At 47.6% G+C, this 19988-nt stretch overlaps 1 protein-coding gene across 2 annotated transcripts in view; it reads left to right on the top strand.

Annotated features, from left to right (window-relative positions):
* Positions 1-2043: 2043 nt before the first annotated feature.
* LOC140467203 (sphingomyelin phosphodiesterase 2-like) overlaps positions 2044-19988 on the top strand; it is a 63710-nt gene continuing 45765 nt past the window's right edge. Inside the window, exons 1-2 of one of the 2 annotated variants that reach the window (XM_072563411.1) lie at positions 2044-2149; positions 17752-17832. In XM_072563411.1, the coding sequence (XP_072419512.1) occupies positions 17783-17832 (50 nt within the window). In that variant the 5' untranslated portion in view covers positions 2044-2149; positions 17752-17782. Of the gene's footprint in view, positions 2150-16792; positions 16965-17751; positions 17833-19988 lie in introns of those variants that run through there. The other variant, XM_072563412.1, reaches the window with a different exon arrangement.

The following is a 19988-nucleotide window of genomic DNA, read 5'->3' as shown; positions in this document are numbered from 1 at the left end:
ACAACTAATTCCCCAACATGGCCACTAATAAAGCTTGACGGGAGCTACAGGCTCACCATTGATTATACAGGACTAAATAAGGTCACCCCCAAATTGCATCCCATTGTAGCAGACCTCTCCACCATCTTAAACAGCTTGGCTCCTGAGCACAAGATTTTTTACTGTTTATACACAGCCAACGGCTTCTGGTCCATTCTGTAACACCCTGAGTCCCAGAACAAATTTACTTTTACACTAAGGGGCAGACAGTACACGTGGACTCACCTGCCACAAGGGTTCAACAACAGCCCCACTATTTTTCACAGGGTGATGAGTGACATTCTGAAGAGAGTAGATTTACCAGCACTGCCCTCCAATATGTAGATGATATCCTAACTGCCTCAGAGTCCGAGTCAGGACACCAGGAAGCTTTAGGGCTAGTATTACAGGAATTGGCAACTGCAGGGTTGCCCCACAAAGGCACAGATTGGCAAAACACGAGTCTTATACCTGGGATACCTTATATCCCAGGGACTCAAAGAAATACCCAACAACCGCAAGAAGGCAATCCAACCAATGCCACGACCTGTCACTGTCGGCGGGCGGGTGGGGGGGGGGGGGGGGGTCAGAAAGGTCACGGGGCTATTCAACTACAGTCAGAGCTTTATACTCACGTTCACAAAATTGGCTGAACCGATCCACAGACTAACTCCAGTCTCCATACACCAGGTCTTGTCATCACATGGGCTGCTCCCACACACAAACCCACTGTCAGCCAATAATGGTCCCCATTAGCAGCTGTTCATTCTCCCACTTATTTGTCTGCCCAAATATTTTCCTCTCACTCTCTGGGCTCCATTTCCACCCATCATTTACTCCTTCACTCTCCCCTCACACCTCCTTTAGCATATTTACCTATACAGTATTTTTCTAGCTACAATCAGATCTGAAGAAGCAGTTATGAGGAAAGTTCACTCAAAGCAAAATGGTAACTCTGATTTCCCTCTACAGGTGATGCCAAACCTGCTAAGCTTTTCCAGCAACTTCTGTTTTCATTTCTGATTTATAGCATCCACAGTTTTTTTCAAGTTATTTTTTCTGAAAATAACTGGAACTGGAACGTTAACTCTGTTTTTTCTCCACTGATACCGCCGGACCTACAATCCAGCAATTTCTATCCGTGTTTCTAATTCTCTGCATCTCTAGTCCTTTGGTTAACTCTGTTTCTGTTTGTAGATGCTGTCAGACCTGCTGGTTTCTCCAGCACTTTCTGTTTTTATCTCTGAAATGCTTCACTCCATATCATAAACTATTTTAGAGAATCATAGAATATTATAGCATGGAAACAGACTTGTCCATGCTGACCAAGTTTCCCAAAATAAACTAGTCCCATTTGCCTGCATTTAGCCCATATGCCTCTAAATCTTTCCTATTCCATGTACTTGTCTGCAATACTTTTAAATATTGTAACTGTACCTGCATCTACCACCTTATCTGGCAGATCATTCTACACACAAACCACGCTGTGCGAGAAAGTTGCCCCTCAAGTCCATTTTAAATCTTTCCCCTCTTACCTTAAACCTATGGAATCTTATTTTGCCCCCCCCCCGATGGGCTGTTCGCCCTATCCATGCCCATCATAATTTTATAAATCTCTATAAGGTCACCCCCTCAGCCTCCTGCTCCAGGGGGAAAAAAAGTCAGGGTCTGCTATTTTTATAACTCAAAACACTCCAGTCCCTGGTAACATCCCTGTAAATCTCTTCTGCACCTGTCCCTTTAATAATATGGTGCAGCACTGAGATTATCAAATTGAGCCCAATAAGAAACCATACACTTGCCAACTACTCCCCCATCCAACTAGTCCCAGTGCAATCTCACCTACCCAGGTGGGAGACCTACGCAGGGCATGCCGGGATCTGTAGTTCTTTCCCTCCATGCCGTGCAGGGTTCTGCGCGTTTACAAACTACATTACCCAGTAGCCATCGCGCCCGGTGCCCAGTAGGCTGTGGGTTTGTTGACCGTGAGAACTACAGTACCCGTCGGTCTTTGCGGGACTAACCCGGCTGAGGTTGTGGCCGTTAGGCGAGAGAGCGCATCGATCTGGAGCTGGAGCCGGTGTCGGTGTCGGTGCGGGAGCGGGAGCGGGAGCGTCAGGAGCTGTTGCCGGTGAGTGTCCCGCTCTCGGTCACGGGGATGGGGCGGAGACTATCCGAGTTGTTTACCTTCCATTTTAAAGGGGAGTCACTGTACGGGACGGGTGCTTTGGTCAGAGGGGCCAGGACCGACCACCCCCATCCACCCCCCCCACTCCCCCACCCCCCCACCCCCCCACCCCCACTCCCCCACCCCCCCACCCCCACTCCCCCACCCCCCCTCCCCCACCCCCCCACCCCCACTCCCCCACCCACCCCCACTCCCCCACCCACCCCCACTCCCCCACCCCCACTCCCCCACCCCACCCCCACTCCCCCACCCCACCCCCACTCCCCCACCCCACCCCCACTCCCCCACCCACCCCCACTCCCCCACCCACCCCCACCCCACCACCCCCACTCCCCCACCCCACCCCCACTCCCCCACCCCCCCCACCCCCCCCACCCCACCCCACCCCACCCCACCCCACCCCCCCCACCCCACCCCACCCCACCCCACCCACCCCACCCACCCCACCCCACCCACCCCCACTCCCCCACCCCCACTCCCCCACCCCCACTCCCCCACCCCCACTCCCCCACCCCCACTCCCCCACTCCACCCCACCCACCCCCACTCCACCCCACCCACCCCCACTCCCCCACCCCACCCCCACTCCCCCACCCCACCCACCCCCACTCCCCCACCCCACCCCACCCCCACCCCACCCCCTCCTCCCCCACTCCCCACCCCACACTCCCCCCCCACCCCACACTCCCCCCTTCCCCCCCCCCCCACACTCCCCTCCCCCCCCCACCCCACACCCCCCCCCCACACTCCCCCCCCCCCCACACTCCCCCCCCCCCCCACACTCCCCCCCCCCCCCCCACACTCCCCCCCCCACCCCACACTCAACCCCCCCCCACCCCACACTCCACCCCCCCCACCCCACACTCCCCCCCCCCCCCACCCTTCCCCCCCCCCCACCCCACACTCCACCCCCCACCCCACACTCCTCCCCCCCCACACTCCCCCACCCCCACCCCCCCAATCGCCCACTCCCCACCCCACACTTCCCCCCCCCCCACCTCACACTCCCCCCCCCCCCCCCACCCCACACGCCCCCCCCACACGCCCCCCCCCCCCACGCCCCCCCCCCCACTCCCCCCCCACATTCCCCCCCCCCACATTCCCCCCCCCCACATTCCCCCCCCCCACATTCCCCCCCCCCACATTCCCCCCCCCCCACATTCCCCCCCCCCCCACATTCCCCCCCCCCCACATTCCCCCCCCCCCCACATTCCCCCCCCCCCCACATTCCCCCCCCCCCCCACATTCCCCCCCCCACATTCCCCCCCCCCACATTCCCCCCCCCACATTCCCCCCCCCACATTCCCCCCCCCACATTCCCCCCCCCCACATTCCCCCCCCACATTCCCCCCCCCACATTCCCCCCCCCCCACATTCCCCCCCCCCACATTCCCCCCCCCCACATTCCCCCCCCCCACACTCTTCCCCCCCCCACACTCTTCCCCCCCCCACACTCTTCCCCCCCCCACACTCTTCCCCCCCACACTCTTCCCCCCCACACTCTTCCCCCCCACACTCTTCCCCCCCACACTCTTCCCCCCCACACTCTTCCCCCCCACACTCTTCCCCCCCCCACTCTTCCCCCCCCCACTCTTCCCCCCCCCCCCACTCTTCCCCCCCCCCCACTCTTTCCCCCCCCCGCACTCTTCCCCCCCCCGCACTCTTCCCCCCCCCGCACTCTTCCCCCCCCCGCACTCTTTCCCCCCCCCCCACACTCTTCCCCCCCCCCCACACTCTTCCCCCCCCCCCACACTCTTCCCCCCCCCCCCACACTCTTCCCCCCCCCCCCACACTCTTCCCCCCCCCCCCACACTCTTCTCCCCCCCCCCCACACTCTTCTCCCCCCCCCACACTCTTCTCCCCCCCCCACACTCTTCTCCCCCCCCCACACTCTTCTCCCCCCCCCCACACTCTTCTCCCCCCCCCCACACTCTTCTCCCCCCCCCCCACACTCTTCTCCCCCCCCCCACACTCTTCTCCCCCCCCCCCACTCTTCTCCCCCCCCCCCCACTCTTCTCCCCCCCCCCCACTCTTCTCCCCCCCCCCCCCACTCTTCTCCCCCCCCCCCCCACTCTTCTCCCCCCCCCACACTCTTCTCCCCCCCCCACACTCTTCTCCCCCCCCCACACTCTTCTCCCCCCCCCACACTCTTCTCCCCCCCCCCACACTCTTCTCCCCCCCCCCACACTCTTCTCCCCCCCCCCACACTCTTCTCCCCCCCCCCACACTCTTCTCCCCCCCCCCCACACTCTTCTCCCCCCCCCCACACTCTTCTCCCCCCCCCCACACTCTTCTCCCCCCCCCCACACTCTTCTCCCCCCCCCCACACTCTTCTCCCCCCCCCCACACTCTTCTCCCCCCCCCCACACTCTTCTCCCCCCCCCCACACTCTTCTCCCCCCCCCCACACTCTTCTCCCCCCCCCCACACTCTTCTCCCCCCCCCCACACTCTTCTCCCCCCCCCCACACTCTTCTCTCCCCCCCCACACTCTTCTCTCCCCCCCCCACACTCTTTCCCCCCCCCCCCACTCCCCCACTCCCCCCCACCCACTCCCCCACTCCCCCCCACCCACTCCCCCCCACCCACTCCCCCCCACCCACTCCCCCCCACCCACTCCCCCCCACCCACTCCCCCCCACCCACTCCCCCCCACCCACTCCCCCCACCACTAATCTTGCCACGACTACTTCATTGGGAGCTGATAATGTGTTGCTGGAAAAGCGCAGCAGGTCAGGCAGCATCCAAGGCGCAGGAGAATGAGCCCTTCTTCAGCAACACGTTTTTCAGCTCTGATCTCCAGCACCTGCAGTCCTCACTTTCTCCTACGACTACTTCATTGTCAGAGTTGCAGCCAGTCAGTGAGTGCTCTAACTTGTCCTGACCGGAGTTATTTGGGGGAGATGAGATTTTTGTCAGCCTATGTTGGGAGAGCACTGCTGTCTCTCACTTTGGCAAAATACTTCAAACTAAGGGGCAGCAGGTGAGGACAGCAATGTTGGTATCTGTTATCTGGATAGAGGTATCACTAAGTTTTCCTTAAAAAGTGTGTTGTGTTGAGCTGCTGTCTCCAGATAGCTGTTGTTTGACAGTGCATTTTTTATGATTGTGAAGATAGTGTTTGCAGTGACAGTTTGTGTCCAATCAGGCGCTGTTGTGAACTGCAGACGGTGCAGCATGTAAAGACAAGTGCGTCTAAAACTGGCTTCTTCCAGCCTTTCTCACAATCACCTACAAAGTGTTTGAACTTTGCATTGTTTTATGGTTTATTCTATCATATCCAGCCTTTGTTCTGGTTTCTTTCTTATCTTTTTTTATATCAATAGCTGTGCAAAATTCTTTAAAACAGCTCTTTTTTTCTTTTGTTCCTTTTGTTTAGTGAATACACATTCTTGAGGTCAACGATAGCAGCCTCACTTGCTGAATTGTTTGTAAAAGGAGCACTCCCTGGTAATGCACAGCATTGTTTATGTTTTTCCACAAGTGCACAAAGGGTTTGTACTCAGGCCCCAATCGGGGAAGGTTGGCTGCAGAGTGGCCATGGCTTGTCAAACCAGTGATACTGCTACCATGTGCAATTGTTGATTACAAAACAGGGTGGTTGATGAACAGCACTCTGCTTACGGTCTGGACATGAAGTTGTGAACACGTCTTCAAGACTGCACCAAAAGAGTTGAGTCTAATGGCCAACGCTGTGCCATATAGATTAGATGCTATCATGTTTAATACTGGATTAGTGGTGCTGGAAGAGCACAGCAGTTCAGGCAGCATCCAACGAGCAGCGAAATCAACGTTTCGGGCAGGCCTCCCTCACCACCAGACGCCTGGAGGAAGAACGCCTCATCTTCCGCCTCGGAACACTTCAACCCCAGGGCATCAATGTGGACTTCAACAGCTTCCTCATCTCCCCTTCCCCCACCTCATCCTAGTTTCAAACTTCCAGCTCAGTTACTGTCTCCTTGACTTGTCCGACCTGCCTATCTTCTTTTCCACTTATCCACTCCACCCTCTCCTCCTTGACCTATCACCTTCATCTCCTCCCCCACTCACCCATTGTACTCTATGCTACTCTCTCCCCACCCCCACCCTCCTCTAGCTTATCTCTCCATGCTTCAGGCTCACTGCCTTTATTCCTGATGAAGGGCTTTTGCCCGAAACGTTGATTTTGCTGCTCGTTGGATGCTGCCTGAACTGCTGTGCTCTTCCAGCACCACTAATCCAGTATTTGATTTTCAGCATCTGCAGTCATTGTTTTTACCCCGCTATCATGTTTAAGTCTGGTCTGTGCCATTGTTGACTGAAGCTAGCATTAGAAGGGCTGATTAACCCTTGGTGCTGTGGGCTTAAGAGCTAAAACTCTTCCGAAATTCCATTCACTCTTAACTGTTGCAAAGGGATTATCCATTGCCATTGGGAGCAGGATTGAGTTAACCTGATATCTTTCACAGTCAAAAGCTTTCCTGAGTTTGCTGTCTAAACGGTGCAGGGGGCTTGTCATTATGAGAAAAGTTGACTTGTCCCTGTGGACGTGCAGATGTTCTAGGAGAGAGAAATCTAATGTGTCAGCCTTTTCTTTTGATGCCACATTCATAAGCTAAGAGTTGGAAGCTTTTACATGCAAGTCTCGCTCTTGAGCACAAGATCCATGCCTCAGTAAAGGAGTGCTGGACTGTCAGATACCCCATCCTTTGAATGTGATATTAAACCAAGGCTTCCAAGCAGCTGAAAAGAAAAATGTTATGTCAAAGAGGAGTAGGTTGTAACATTTAACCACAATCAGGCATAGTTTCACTAACTGTTTAGGCTCAGAAGCCAGTATAATTGAAGCATTCTCACAGGTAGCAAACTGGAAAGCAAAATGCACAGCTTTTTAATGCTTTGAAATTAAGTCTTAAAGCATGAACTAAATGACTGGTTTACGCACATGGCTTTAAGACATGTTGAAATGTCATAACTTTGAAACAAATGAAGATAGGTAATGTTTAAAAGCAAAGTGAAGAAATCTGACATTCTACAAATATATAATTAGTTTTTTTGAGATGGGATCCTGTTAAGCAATGATTGAGAGATTACTACGTTTTCAAGAGCTTTCTCAGTGAGATGAATGTGAGTTCTCTTAAATTTGTTGGGTTTGACTTACCTACAGTCTGGAAGGGATTTCAACAGTGCACCTTGTGTAGAGGGAGAGAATCACTCTGGATTTTAACTCTGCATGTTCCAGCTGCAGAAGTTGCTGTCATTTTCAGATAAGTAATGATTGCAAACACTGGACAGTTTTACTGCATTACTGTCCAAAATCCAGGCTTTTTTTTAATCTTGTCTGTAATGAAAATCTTTCATCTGTATTATTTTCTGTCAGCTTTTGTTTCCTTACAACTTTCTGCACCTACATTCATTGTCCATGTACACCTATCACTTTGTGAATGTTCTGACTCTTGTTAGAAGTGTTGCAGTGCGCCATTGACCGTTTCCATTACGGATGTGAATATCATTTTGAATAGGTGCCATATATTTTTTAAAAAAGGCCTGATTTTCCTGTATATATGCACATCCTAAGTCAGTTTGCTATCCATGCTGTGCTGCTGATCCCCTCATCACTTTAATGCAGCACTGGGCCTTGATCTATTGAATGAAAAATCATTGAAATTAGACCTTTTTGGATCAGGATTATTCCTTGTTTACAATCTTCTGCCTTGGGTATACTATAGCTTTGTAGTTGGGTGGTTAGAGTTGCAGGGTGTCACTCCGATTCACATGGGTAGCAAGGAGGTTTGTTGAAATCCTTTTGGATTATGGCTTTAACCACCTCAACCGATAAAGGGCATTTGTGCATGAAATTTTAAGGCATCTCACTAGTGTTGACCCAGTGATGTAGAGTCAAATAAAACAGGCCAATGTGCAAGGAGCCGTCATAGACTTTGTGATTACATCTGTGATGTGCTCTGATTAGGAAGAACTTTCTCACTGCCTGCAAAAGTAGAGCTGCTGCAATGGTCTCTAATGGAGAACCAAGGTGGATTAAGGAGGTTTGGTATAATCGAGAATGGCTGAATAGTTCATTAACTTCGCAAATTATAAAAGACAACCAATTTATTCTTGTTGTATTTCTGGACTTTGTGTAATGAATAGTCGATAGTGTTAATTAAGTGATTCAAAGCTGGATGGGAGGGTGAACTGTGAGGAGGATGCAGAGGGACTTCGTTATGATTTAGACACGTTGAGGGCTATCCACTTTAGCAGCAAAAACAGGGAGGCAAATTGTTATCTGAATGGTGATAGATTGGCACAGGGAAAGGTCCATCCCATATTCCCAATGCCTTCGCCTCCGCTGTATCTGCCCCCAGGAGGACCAGTTCCACCACCGAATACACCAGATGGCCTTCTCCTTTAGAGACCGCAATTTCCCTTCCCACGTGGTTAAAGATGCCCTCCAACGCATCTCGTCCACATCCCGTACCTCCGCCCTCAGACCCCACCACTCCAACTGTAACAAGGACAAAACACCCTTGGTGCTTAACTTCCAACCTTCGCATAAACCAAATCATCCGATGCCACTTCCGCCACCTCCAAATGGACCCCACCACCAGGGATATATTTCCCTCCCCACCCCTTTCCGCCTTCCGCAAAGATGTTCCCTCCATGACTACCTGGTCAGGTCCACGCCCCCCTACAACCCACCCTCCCATCCTGGCACCTTACCCTGCCACCGCAGGAATTGCAAAATCTGCACCCACACCTCCTCCCTCACCTCCATCCAAGGCCCCAAAGGAGCCTTCCATATCCATCAAGGTTTTACCTGCACATCCACCAATATCATTTATTGTATCCGTTGCACCCGATGCTGTCTCCTCTACATTGGGGAGACTGGGCGCCTCCAGCAGAGCGCTTTAGGGAACATCTCCGGGACACCCGCACCAATCAACCCCACCGCCCTGTGGCCCAACATTTCAACTCCCCCTCCCACTCTGCTGAGCACATGCAGGTCCTGGGCCTCCTTCACCGCCGCTCCCTCACCACCAGATGCCTGGAGGAAGAACGCCTCATCTTCTGCCTTGGAACACTTCAACCCCAGGGCATCAATGTGGACTTCACCAGTTTCCTCATTTCCCCTTCCCCCACCTCACTCCAGTTCCAAACTTCCAGCTCAGCACTGTCCTCATGACCTGTCCGACCTGCCTATCTTCTTTTCCACCTATTCACTCCACCCTCCTCTCTGACCTATCACCTTCATCCCCTCCCCCACTCACCTATTGTACTCTACGCTACTTTCTCCCCATCCCAACCCTCCTCTCATTTATCTCTCCACCCTTCAGGCACTCTGCCTGTATTCCTGATGAAGGGCTTTTGCCCGAAAGGTCGATTTTCCTGCTCCTCGGATGCTGCCTGAACTGCTGTGCTTTTCCGGCACCTCTAATCCAGAAAGGGGAAGGCCCAATGAGACACTGATGTCCTTGTATGCCAGTTGCCAAAAGTAAGCATGTAGGTACAGCAGGTGGTGAAGAGTGGTTTGTTGAGGGGGTTCGAGTACAGGAGCAGGGATACCTTGCTGCAATTGTACAGAGTCTTGATGAGACCGCACCTGGAGTTGTGTGCAGTTTTGGTTTCCTTATCAGCAAAGGTTTACCAGGCTTATTCCTGGAATGGCAGACCTGATGTATAAAGTTGGGCTGGAACAATTTGGACTATATTCATAGGAGTTTAGAAAAGTGAGGGGAACTATCATAGAAACATGTAAACTTCTAACAGGGCTAGACCGGGTAATCGCAGAAAGGATGTTCCTGATGACCAGAGGGGAACAATGGCCTAGTAGTATTGTCACTGGTCTAAAATCCAGAAACCCATGTTGTAATCAGGGGACCCAGGTACAAATCCTTCCATGGAATTTGAATTCAATAAAAATTTGTAATTAACTGTTCCTTCAGGGAAGGAAATCTGCCATCCTCAGTCTGGCCTACATATGACTCCAAACCCATAGTGACATGGTTGACTTTTAACTGTGGGCAGTTGGGGATAGGCAAGAAAATTCTGGTCCAGTGAATGAGGCTCACAGTCTGAGAATTTAAGTTTAAAAGAAAAGAGCCAGATGTCACAGACTAACGATGTGGGGTAGACCATTTAGGACTGAGATGAGATGTCTTAAACCTGAGAGTGGAGAGCCTGTGGAATTCTCTGCCTCAAAATGATTGAGACCAAAACATTTAATGTTTTCAAGAAAGAGATAGATATAGTTCTTGGAGCTCAAGGGATCAAGTGTAGGGGGAGAAAGTGTGACCAGTGTGTTGAATGCAATGATCAGCCGTGATTATATTGGATGGCAGATGAGACCTGAAGGACCCAACAGCCTCCTCCTATTTTATGCTTCTGTCCTTCCAACTGTACAGTCAGGAGGTGCTGTTGAAAATTAGCTCCATTCTCTATCCTTTCTCCTGGGTGTCTCACTGGCTTTCTCTGACTAGGTGGCAGACATAGCTTAGATGATTGAACCTTTGTCTCTGAAGTCACCAGATTGAGAGTCCAAGCCCCAATCTAGACTTGTACGCACTATTTAAGATGATTTTATAGCACAGTAGTGAGTCATTGTTGCACTGTCAGAGGGACAGTATGTCAGGTCATCTGCCTTTTCAGATGCTCTATTCAAAGGAAAGTACATAAACTTTTCTCCACATGTGAACCAATATTACTCCTTCAATTACCATCGTTAAAGAGCAGATTATCTGCTTGTTATCTTAGTTCTGTTGGAGAACATTGTGTGCAAGGTTTCTTGCATAACAACAATCTCCAGACCGTAAAATTATTTAGTTCCTTTAAAATGTTTCAGGACAGCCCAAGGTCATGGAAGGCACTAGACAAGCACACATTTTACTTTTGTGATCTTTTGCAAATTAAATTTGTGGGGCAGACTGTGTAAGAATATATTTTTAAAATAGACAAAACTGTGGACGGAATTAATTTAAATCGTATTCTCAAACCACTTGCCTTTTCCTGCTGTGTTCTCGGAGTTGCTGATAAGGCAAACCTTTGAACCAAAGCATTCGTCAGATCAGGGGTGAGACTGATTCTATGGGCATCAGAAGACTGTTTCCAGCAAGGTCATTGTTTAGGCTGGTAATAATAGAGAATACAGTCCAGTGTGAAAGCGTTTCAGGCTTTTCGTTACTGTTAATATACCGTATATGTTTGGAATGAATAGACCACTGTAAGACATGAGGTAAGGTTGCATTTGGCAGAGCAATGTCTGTAAACTAAATGATTCTAAAAGAGATTACATGCTTTCCTGTGGAAAGTAAATTATGTGGAGAGCATAATGAGGCTACAAAGGGATATATCATGGACAGGTTAAGTGAGTAGGTACAGATCAGCTGAACGGAGTGTAATGTGAGGAAATGTGGGTTTATCTGTTTTGGCAGAAAGAAGAAACATATTGTCCAAATAGCAAGAGATTACATTCAGTTATTCAGGTTATATCTTGAATAATGACAGGAATCAATGCCTTTTGAAGGGATGGGATAGGAGATTACGGATAAAAAACTTCAATATTATGAATAGTTGCTGTTGTTGATAATTCCTTTATTAAAGGTGAAAATTAATGCCAACAGTGAATTATATGTATGAACATCACACAAAAGCATGAGAACACATCTGAGTGTTGTGTCCAGTTTTGGTCTCTTTATTTAAGGAAGGATTTACTGTGCTGGAGACAGTTGCAGAGAAAGTTTCTCAGGCTCATGCCTGAAATGGGCAGGTTGGACAAGCTGGACTTGTAGCTGCTGGTCTTTAGAGGGCAAGAGGTGGCTTGATTGAAATTTACAAATCTTGAAGAGTTGTGACAGGTTGGATGTGGAAAGGATGTTTTCACTTGTGGGAGAAGCTAGAAATAGGGTTCACTGTTTCAAAATAAGCTGTTGCCCATTTAAGACTGAGATAAGGAGAACCATTTTCTCAGCGGGTTATGAATCCACGCACTTTGCTCAAAAGGTGATGGAGGCAGAGTCTTTGAATATTTTTGAGGCTTGAGTGAATAGATTCCTGATGAGCAAGGGGTGAAAGACTATTGGGGATGGGTGGGAATGTGGAGTTATCAGACCGCCCGTGATCCTATTGAATGTTGTGGAGGTGCCAGTGTTGTACTGGGGTGGACAAAGTCAGAAGTCTTACACCACCAGCTTATAGTCTAATTTGTTTATTTGAAATCACAAGCTTTTGGAGCGCTGCTCCTTCATCAAGTGAAGTGACTTCACCTAATAAAGGAGCAGCACTCAGAAAGCTTGTGATTTCAATTAAACCTATTGGACAATATTCTAGTGTTGTGTGACTCTTGACTTTACTGAATGTTGAAGTAGAAACACCAAGAAGCTTGCTCCTGCTCCTAATTCATATGTTTTATTTATATTCTTTTTTTTGAACTAAGTTGCAATTTAGACACTTGGGTATAAGCTTTGAAGAGCTCCTAGTCCAGGACCCAGGAAAACTTGGTGCCAGATCCAAATGAGCATCATGACAAGGGAAATCATTGTCGGCATTTGTTCCTGCCAGTAAGGAGTGCTTATCTCTCTCCTGCTGAGCATACAATCCAGACTGCTGCCGGCGTATTGACATGATGACTGCGCGTTGGATGTTGTCCTGGTGATGCCAGTGATGCCTGCTGAACTGAAAGCCTGTGAAACCCAGCACCTTCTAAGAATGGGAAAGAGGAGAGGTTAGAGAAGCATAACCTCAGATTTGGGAACGGTTGCTGTTGGTGACTTTGGCTGTCAAGAGGGAACTGATACCAGCAGTGAGTTATATCTGTGGACAGCCCATTGATCTTGACCAGATGACTGTCTCTTGGCTGCGAGGTTGTACAAGTGGGTCACTGCTATGCAAGTGCTGTACTGTAATAGCAACACCTAGTTCAAAGCTCGACGGAGAGAGGAAAGCAGAGAAATCTATTTATGCAGTTTGTCATGGAATTTTTATTATGGTATATTCATCAAAGTGCACCCCTCAATGTCACACTTGCTTATTAAATGTACGCATTTACTTTGTTTAACTGTTACTGGTAAGATGTGAACATTTATTATGGCTTAGATTTGCTTATCTTGTTACTATCAGTGTCTCGTCTATTAAACTGGTAATGCTGGTTACACCCATACTGTTTGTGCAAGATTGAGAGTAAATATTTAACAGGCTTCCTGCTCATCAACTTGCAGTAGTTGGTACAACTGGCAAAGTTTTAGATTAGACCATAATTATTATTAAACAATGTACTGCCCATTAGTGGCTCTAGCCACAGCGCACACAGCATTTATCAATGTCTGAGTTTTTCAGGTGTTTGCCAGTGTATTTCCTCCCTGTGAAACGTGTCAAAATTTGAAGTTTGTTGCATCCCCCTCCCCATGTGAATCGATAGTGGAGATGAGGAGGGGGATGCTGCTATAAGAGTGAGAGAATAGCTGTTGTAACTTAGTCACAGCTCCATGGCAAACATTGCCTCAGACTTTGCTTGGGACCCCTCCACTTTGTGAAGCCCTGTCCTAGGATCTGTGTCCATATAAGATTTGAGAGATGTGTTTGTTGAAAATGAGAAGAAGCCTTTCAAGGCCTTGAGCTTGTTCTGCAGTTGAATTTCCATCATGGTTGATGTATATTTTACTTTCATTGTTCCAATTTCCTTAATACAGCTGCCTCCCAAATATCCAATGTCAGTTTTGCAGTTTTTGTTTGACCCCTCCGCTTCAACAGCAGGGAGAGGGTTCCAGATATCCATATCCTTTGAATGTAGAAGAATTTCCTGACATTTGTCCCCGAGTTGCTGCTCTAAATTGTTGATGTCCGTTACTCCAGATCCATCCCACTAGACGAAACAATGGATCTCTGTCAATCAAAACATTTGATCAACTTAAAAGCCTTAATTTGATCACCCATTAATCTTCTAAATTTGAGGGGATAGATTTCAGTGTAACCTACTGTCAAAATTTAACCTGCAATGGGAGTTAAAGGAAGTTTCTGTTTTATTCATACACGGGATGTGGGTGTTGCTTGCAAAACCAGCAATTGTTGCCTGTCCTTAATTGCCCTGCAGGAGGTGCTGGTGGACTGCCTTTTTGAATCATTGCAGTCTGTGTGGTGTAGGGTACACTCAATGCTGTCAGGGAGGATAAATCCCAGGCAGGACTTTTTGACCCAACAATGGTGAAAGAATAACAATGGATTTCGGAGACATGATGGGTGGTTTGGAGAGTGTTTTATTTGTGGGGTGGCATCCAACATATCTGCTGTTGTGCTTCTAGGTGGTGGAGATCATGGATTTGTTTGGGCACTTGGTGAGTTTCTGCAGTGTATATTGTTGATGAGACACACTACTGCCATAGTGGATTGGTGGTGATGGGAGTTGTAGATGGAGTACCAGTTAAGTGGGCTGCTTTGTCCTGAATGGTGTTGAATTTCTTGACTTGGACTCCACAACCAACTGATGAAGGAGCAGCGCTCCGAAAGCTAGTGCTTCCAATTAAACCTGTTGGACTATAACCTGGTGTTCTTTGATTCTTAACTTTGAATTCCTTGAGTCTTGTTGAGCTGCACTCATCCAGATGAATGTCTTGAGTCTTGTAGATAGGCAGGCATTGGAGAAACAGGAGTTGAGTTTCTTGCTGTAGAACTCCTGACCTCTGACTTTCCTTTGTAGCCACAGCATTTATATGGCTCATCCAGTTCAGCTTCTGGCCACTGAGAACCCAAGCATGCGGATAGTGGGGTTATTACCAATGGTCATATCATTGAATTCTAAGGGATTAATTGTAAGGGATACTAAGGGATTAAGGGAGATGGTTATTACATGTGGCTGAATCTTACTTGTTTTTCCACGTTTAGTCAGGGCATCCATAAAGAAGTGCTGATAGAAAGAATTTGTATTTATAGATCAGCTGCTCAGGCCCTACTATTCTAAAATGTTTTCACAGCTTCATCAGTAGTCGCTACGTCAAATACTACAGGGACAGGAATATTAAAACTTCAATTAATACAGTGTAGCAAACATGAAAGCCACTTTATACACAGCAAGTTGCCACAAAACAGCAAATGGGCCCATAGCCTTCTGGTCTTGATGTATGGTTTGAAAGAGGATCATTGGCTCAGACTCCTGAATGTGCTGATCTTTCAAGGTCTGTGTTTTTAACTGAACTGTTCAAATGTGAAGATTGGAATACAGTAAGCATAGTGCTTTTTGTACCTGCAGGTGAGTTAGTAATCAGAGGATTCAGATTGCTATATGCAGAAAGGAAAATTCTCTCTGTGACGCATCCCATCATAATGTTTAACGTGATGTGCTGCTCAGCGTGATTTCATTGCCTTCAAACACACTGGATTGCTCCATCCTTCAGTCCCCTGGCAGCTGAGAGTAACTGGCCCAACAATCAATTCAACCACTTTATTACCCAGTTTTCACCCAGCTTTCAGACCTCTGGCGTGCCCTGGGAAGGATGGATAAGAGAAGGAAAGCTTCTTTATGCAGCGAGTTGTTGTGATCTGAATTGTAATATTTGAAATAGTGGTTGATTGTGTAGTGGTTTTCAAGAGAGTTGCTGAAAATACAGAGCAATGGGGGTAAGAGCAGGGGAGCGGAGCACCTGTGATGCCAAGACATAGTGTGCCGAGTGCTGGGAAATGGGATTTGATTGGTTGGGGGTTGTTTTTTGACTGGCGTGAACATAATAGGCCAAAAGGGCCTTTTTCTGTGCTGGAGGAGAAAGTGAGGACTGCAGATGCTGGAGATCAGAGCTGAAAATGTGTTGCTGGAAAAGAGCAGCAGGTCAGGCAGAGTCCAAGGAGCAGGAGAATCGACGTTTCGGGCATGAAGGGCTCATGCCCAAAACGCCGATTCTCCTGCTCCTTGAACGCTGCCTGACCTGCTGCGCTTTTCCAGCAACACATTTTCAGCTTTTTCTGTGCTGTCAATCTCTCTCTTTTGATGAGCAGGCACATTGGACCAAGTAACCTCTTCTGCATTGTATGAAGTGGGATCCCTTACATCCATCTTGACAGTTGGTTTAATGTTTCATTGGGAGTATATTGCCACACTTAATATGTTGCAGTGTTAGCCTGAATAAATGCTGAAATCCTGCTGTAGGGCAGGACACCATGAGTTTCTGGCCTGGAAATCAGCTACCATTAAGGCTAGCAGTATGTGAAGGTATCCATGAGTGTGATGAGAGCGCAATCGCTGATGGAATTTCCAGTGTGAGTACTCTCACTAACAATGGGCTGTGAGGACCATGTGACCACTCACTGTGATATTTGATGCTGGCCTTCTGTTTTTATTCAAGGTTAAATCTTTGCAAAAAGATCTTTGGAAAATCCTTTTGTTGTGCTGATTTTTTTTAAAATAAAAAGCTTGATTATCAATAAGTGCCCTGCTTTTTAAGTAGGACTTTTAAAAATTCCGTTCCATTTGCACTTGAGGTTCTGTGACTGGGTGTGATCAATACTGAAGTCATAGGCAGCTGACTGAACTGAAATGTGTCCGCTTCTTTGGTGAGATTCTGCTGAGGAATCACTGTGTGTAAATGGGAAGGAAAATCTCACTGCAGTGTCACATGATCCTAAACAGAACAGGCAGGATCAGAGCTCCTGGTTGTGCAAGCATTTTGGAATTCGTCCGAGTTGTTAGCTGTATGCTTGGTTTTTGTCCAGTTTCATGTTTTGCTTACATCCCATCAATTGCTGCAATGTTAATTCATCCTGAGAAGCTGTTTGAGACTTAGAGTGACACAAGGCACAATCTAAATGTAAGTATTAATCTGCTTTGTACTTGCATACCACTGGTTAAAGATTCCCTGGTTTGAGGGACGCATCCTGGGTGATGGAGGTTTTGCTTTTAAGACTAATCTCCCTTGAATGGGAATTTCTAAACCTGACGTCGTGGAGTCTTTGTGCCTTTATAGAATTTTTAACTGTTGAGTGCTCCTGGGTATGAGAGCTCCTTCAATGTCAGCAGTATTGGCCATTTTGAACAGGCCAGAAAAATAGGGGAGGGAGGATGGCTGTCAGTTAATTGATGTGCACCACTGATTCCCTGTAGTGAGGCAGGATGGAGGCTACAGATAACCTGGAGCAAGGGGTCTCTCAGAATGGTTTGGGGCACTAGGTTCAGTTGGAGAGGTGGATGTGGATTACAGGGTAGTCCTTGATGTGACATGTAAGGGGTTTAACCAGGAGGAGATAGAAATTTGCTGGGCAATTCAAACAAACAGAAGTGACAGGACATTGCACTGAGGTGATTTCTAACTCCTTGGCATGGTCGAGATCCCTCTAATCCCACCTTTTCAACTCCAGATGTTGGAAAAGAAATAAAAGCAGATTTAAATGCATAGAGGATATTGTAAATTTTGTGCAAATGTCTTTATTCTCTTTGAACACTTTTTAAAATTGATTTGCACTCACTTGATTCACTTTCGGTGTGTGCTACTTTGCGGTAAACTGTCTTCGGTTTGTTCAATCTCAGACGCAGTATCAAATTGACAGAAGATTTATGCTGCAGAAATTTAAAGGTTCTTTTCTTTTTCCCTGTACTAGCTGTGGAGTTTGGCCTTGTGAACCTGTCACCATGTCTGAGGCACCTGCTGTAAGGTTCAGAGTATTCACACTCAATTGCTGGTAAGTCTTGAGCCTTTCCTTCTGGTTATTACACCACCAGATCTACATTCAGATTACACACAGTGTTGCAATGCAATGTGAGAGCTCTACCTCATCTTTGTTTCAGCTCCGTTGTTCGGTTTATTCAGACAGTTCCTGTCTTCCCACATCATTATATAAGAGCAAGTGTTTTGGAAACCTTTTAGATAATATGTGAAAGATGCAGAGGAAAGATGACTTTTTTTTGTTTCTCAATGTGTTATGGTCTGGACTGCACTGCAACAGATTTAATAAGATTCCAAATAAAGAATTGATTCAGTGCATGAAGGTGAAAACGTTGCAGTGCTATGGGGTAAGAGTAGGTGAGTGAGATTGAATAGATACTTGTTTTGAAGATCTCACACAGACGCTGAAGGCCCATTTGACCTCTCCTGTGTTCTTTAATTCAAATTGAGTAAACTTACTAATTGCCACAAGAGGACCTTTTTAGCCCCATATGTTTATTGCACCATTTTTTGCATTATTTAATGATTTGAGTTGGTTGGATCTGCTATTCTAATTTAGAATTAGATTTGTCACTCCTTCATTATTACTTACTGGGCTACAGTTCCGCAGGATCCAGCAGCTTTCCAGTAACTGGCCATCTTGTGTATATCTGGATCATCATTCTTATGGGGGTTTGTAATTATGATTGGTGACACAGCCATACCAGAATCATTCCTGTGAGAAAGGTTTGTATGTATCCTTTCCAGAGTAGCAGTTAACAGCAGGCCGGTTAAAACTATTTTATTTTTCTTTGTTGTCCCTGCTGCATCTTCCTTGGTTAGCAGCTTTGAAGCCTGCACTGCTGCGTATTTGAGGTTCACATATTCCCAGTGGAATAGCAGAGTTGGAAAGTCTATATGGAAACCTATCACCTTCAATCACTATATTCTTTCCAAACTGCCAATCTTATGTAAAAGCTTTTTAAGCCATGGCAAGACGATACAGTTACATAGAATCTACAGAAAACAGATCACTTAGCTCAAGATTTCCTGCATCTCCTCATCTGATCCCATTAGCATATCATTCTGTTCCCTTTTCCCACAGGTGTCCATTCAGCTTCCCTTTCAATGCATCTGCTACTTGCTGCAAGCACTCTTTCTGGCCGCGAGTTTCACATTCCAACCACTCTCTGAGGAATAGTAACACAGTGGTTATGTTACTGAGTTCCTAAGCCATTGGCCTCAGTTAATGATTTGTAGAGATGAATTCAAATCCCACCATTGTAGTTGGCTAATTAAGTGAAGTGATTGAAAGGATTAAAAAGCTAGTATCAGGAATAGTAACTTTGACATCATCAGATTGTTGTAAAAGCCTGCCTTTAAGAGAACGGAATCGGTTGTCCATTCCTGGTGTGATTCCAGAAACACAGGGGATTGTGGTTGACTTTTAACTGCCCTTTGCAGCAGTAGTTAGTTGCTCATTTGTACCAAACCGCTGAAAGCAAGATTAAAACAGAACAGCCAGTATCAACCACTGAATTCAGAATGACTAAGCTGATAACCCAGCCTAGCTGATTTTGCAAAGCCTAGCTCACGAGCATCTGAGCTTTTGTGCCAAATTTGCGATCCCACAGACTAGTCAAGCAAACAGCCTGATGATGTTAGTCTCAAGTACCAATCTTACGGCCAACTCCATCACCATCTGTGAGTTATCAAACCGGCAGCACTGACTGACCAGAGGTGGGAGCAAGTGGTAGGCAATTAATAGGGAGTGATCTTTTGAGTCCTCACCATTGAGCACCTTATGAAAATGCATGGTATTAGGTCAGTGGTGAGCACAAAAGTTTTGTGCTAATTGCTTACTACTGCCTTTCCTTAATATTCCCCACATTGAACACCACTTGGGAGAAATGCTGAGAGTGTTAAGAGACTTTAATGAGCCCTAGGTGGGGTCTTCACTGAGGAAAGTGGAACTATTGCTCAGTTTTCAGATGACACAAATGTCGGTGGGAAGACAAGTGGTGGGAATGATGCACAAAGTTGAGAGAGAGATACAGACAGTTTAAGTGAGGGGGCAGTTTCTGAGCGTAGTGAATCTTTGGAACCCTTGCAGCACAAGGCTGTTAAGACTGAGTCATTAAATGTATGCAAGGCCAGGTAGAAAGATTTTTAATAATAAGGAACCAAAGGTTT

This window comes from Chiloscyllium punctatum, chromosome 45, assembly GCF_047496795.1.
Source record: "Chiloscyllium punctatum isolate Juve2018m chromosome 45, sChiPun1.3, whole genome shotgun sequence".
NCBI classification, from domain to species: Eukaryota; Metazoa; Chordata; class Chondrichthyes; order Orectolobiformes; family Hemiscylliidae; genus Chiloscyllium; species Chiloscyllium punctatum.
This window is presented reverse-complemented; position numbering and strand designations above follow the sequence as displayed.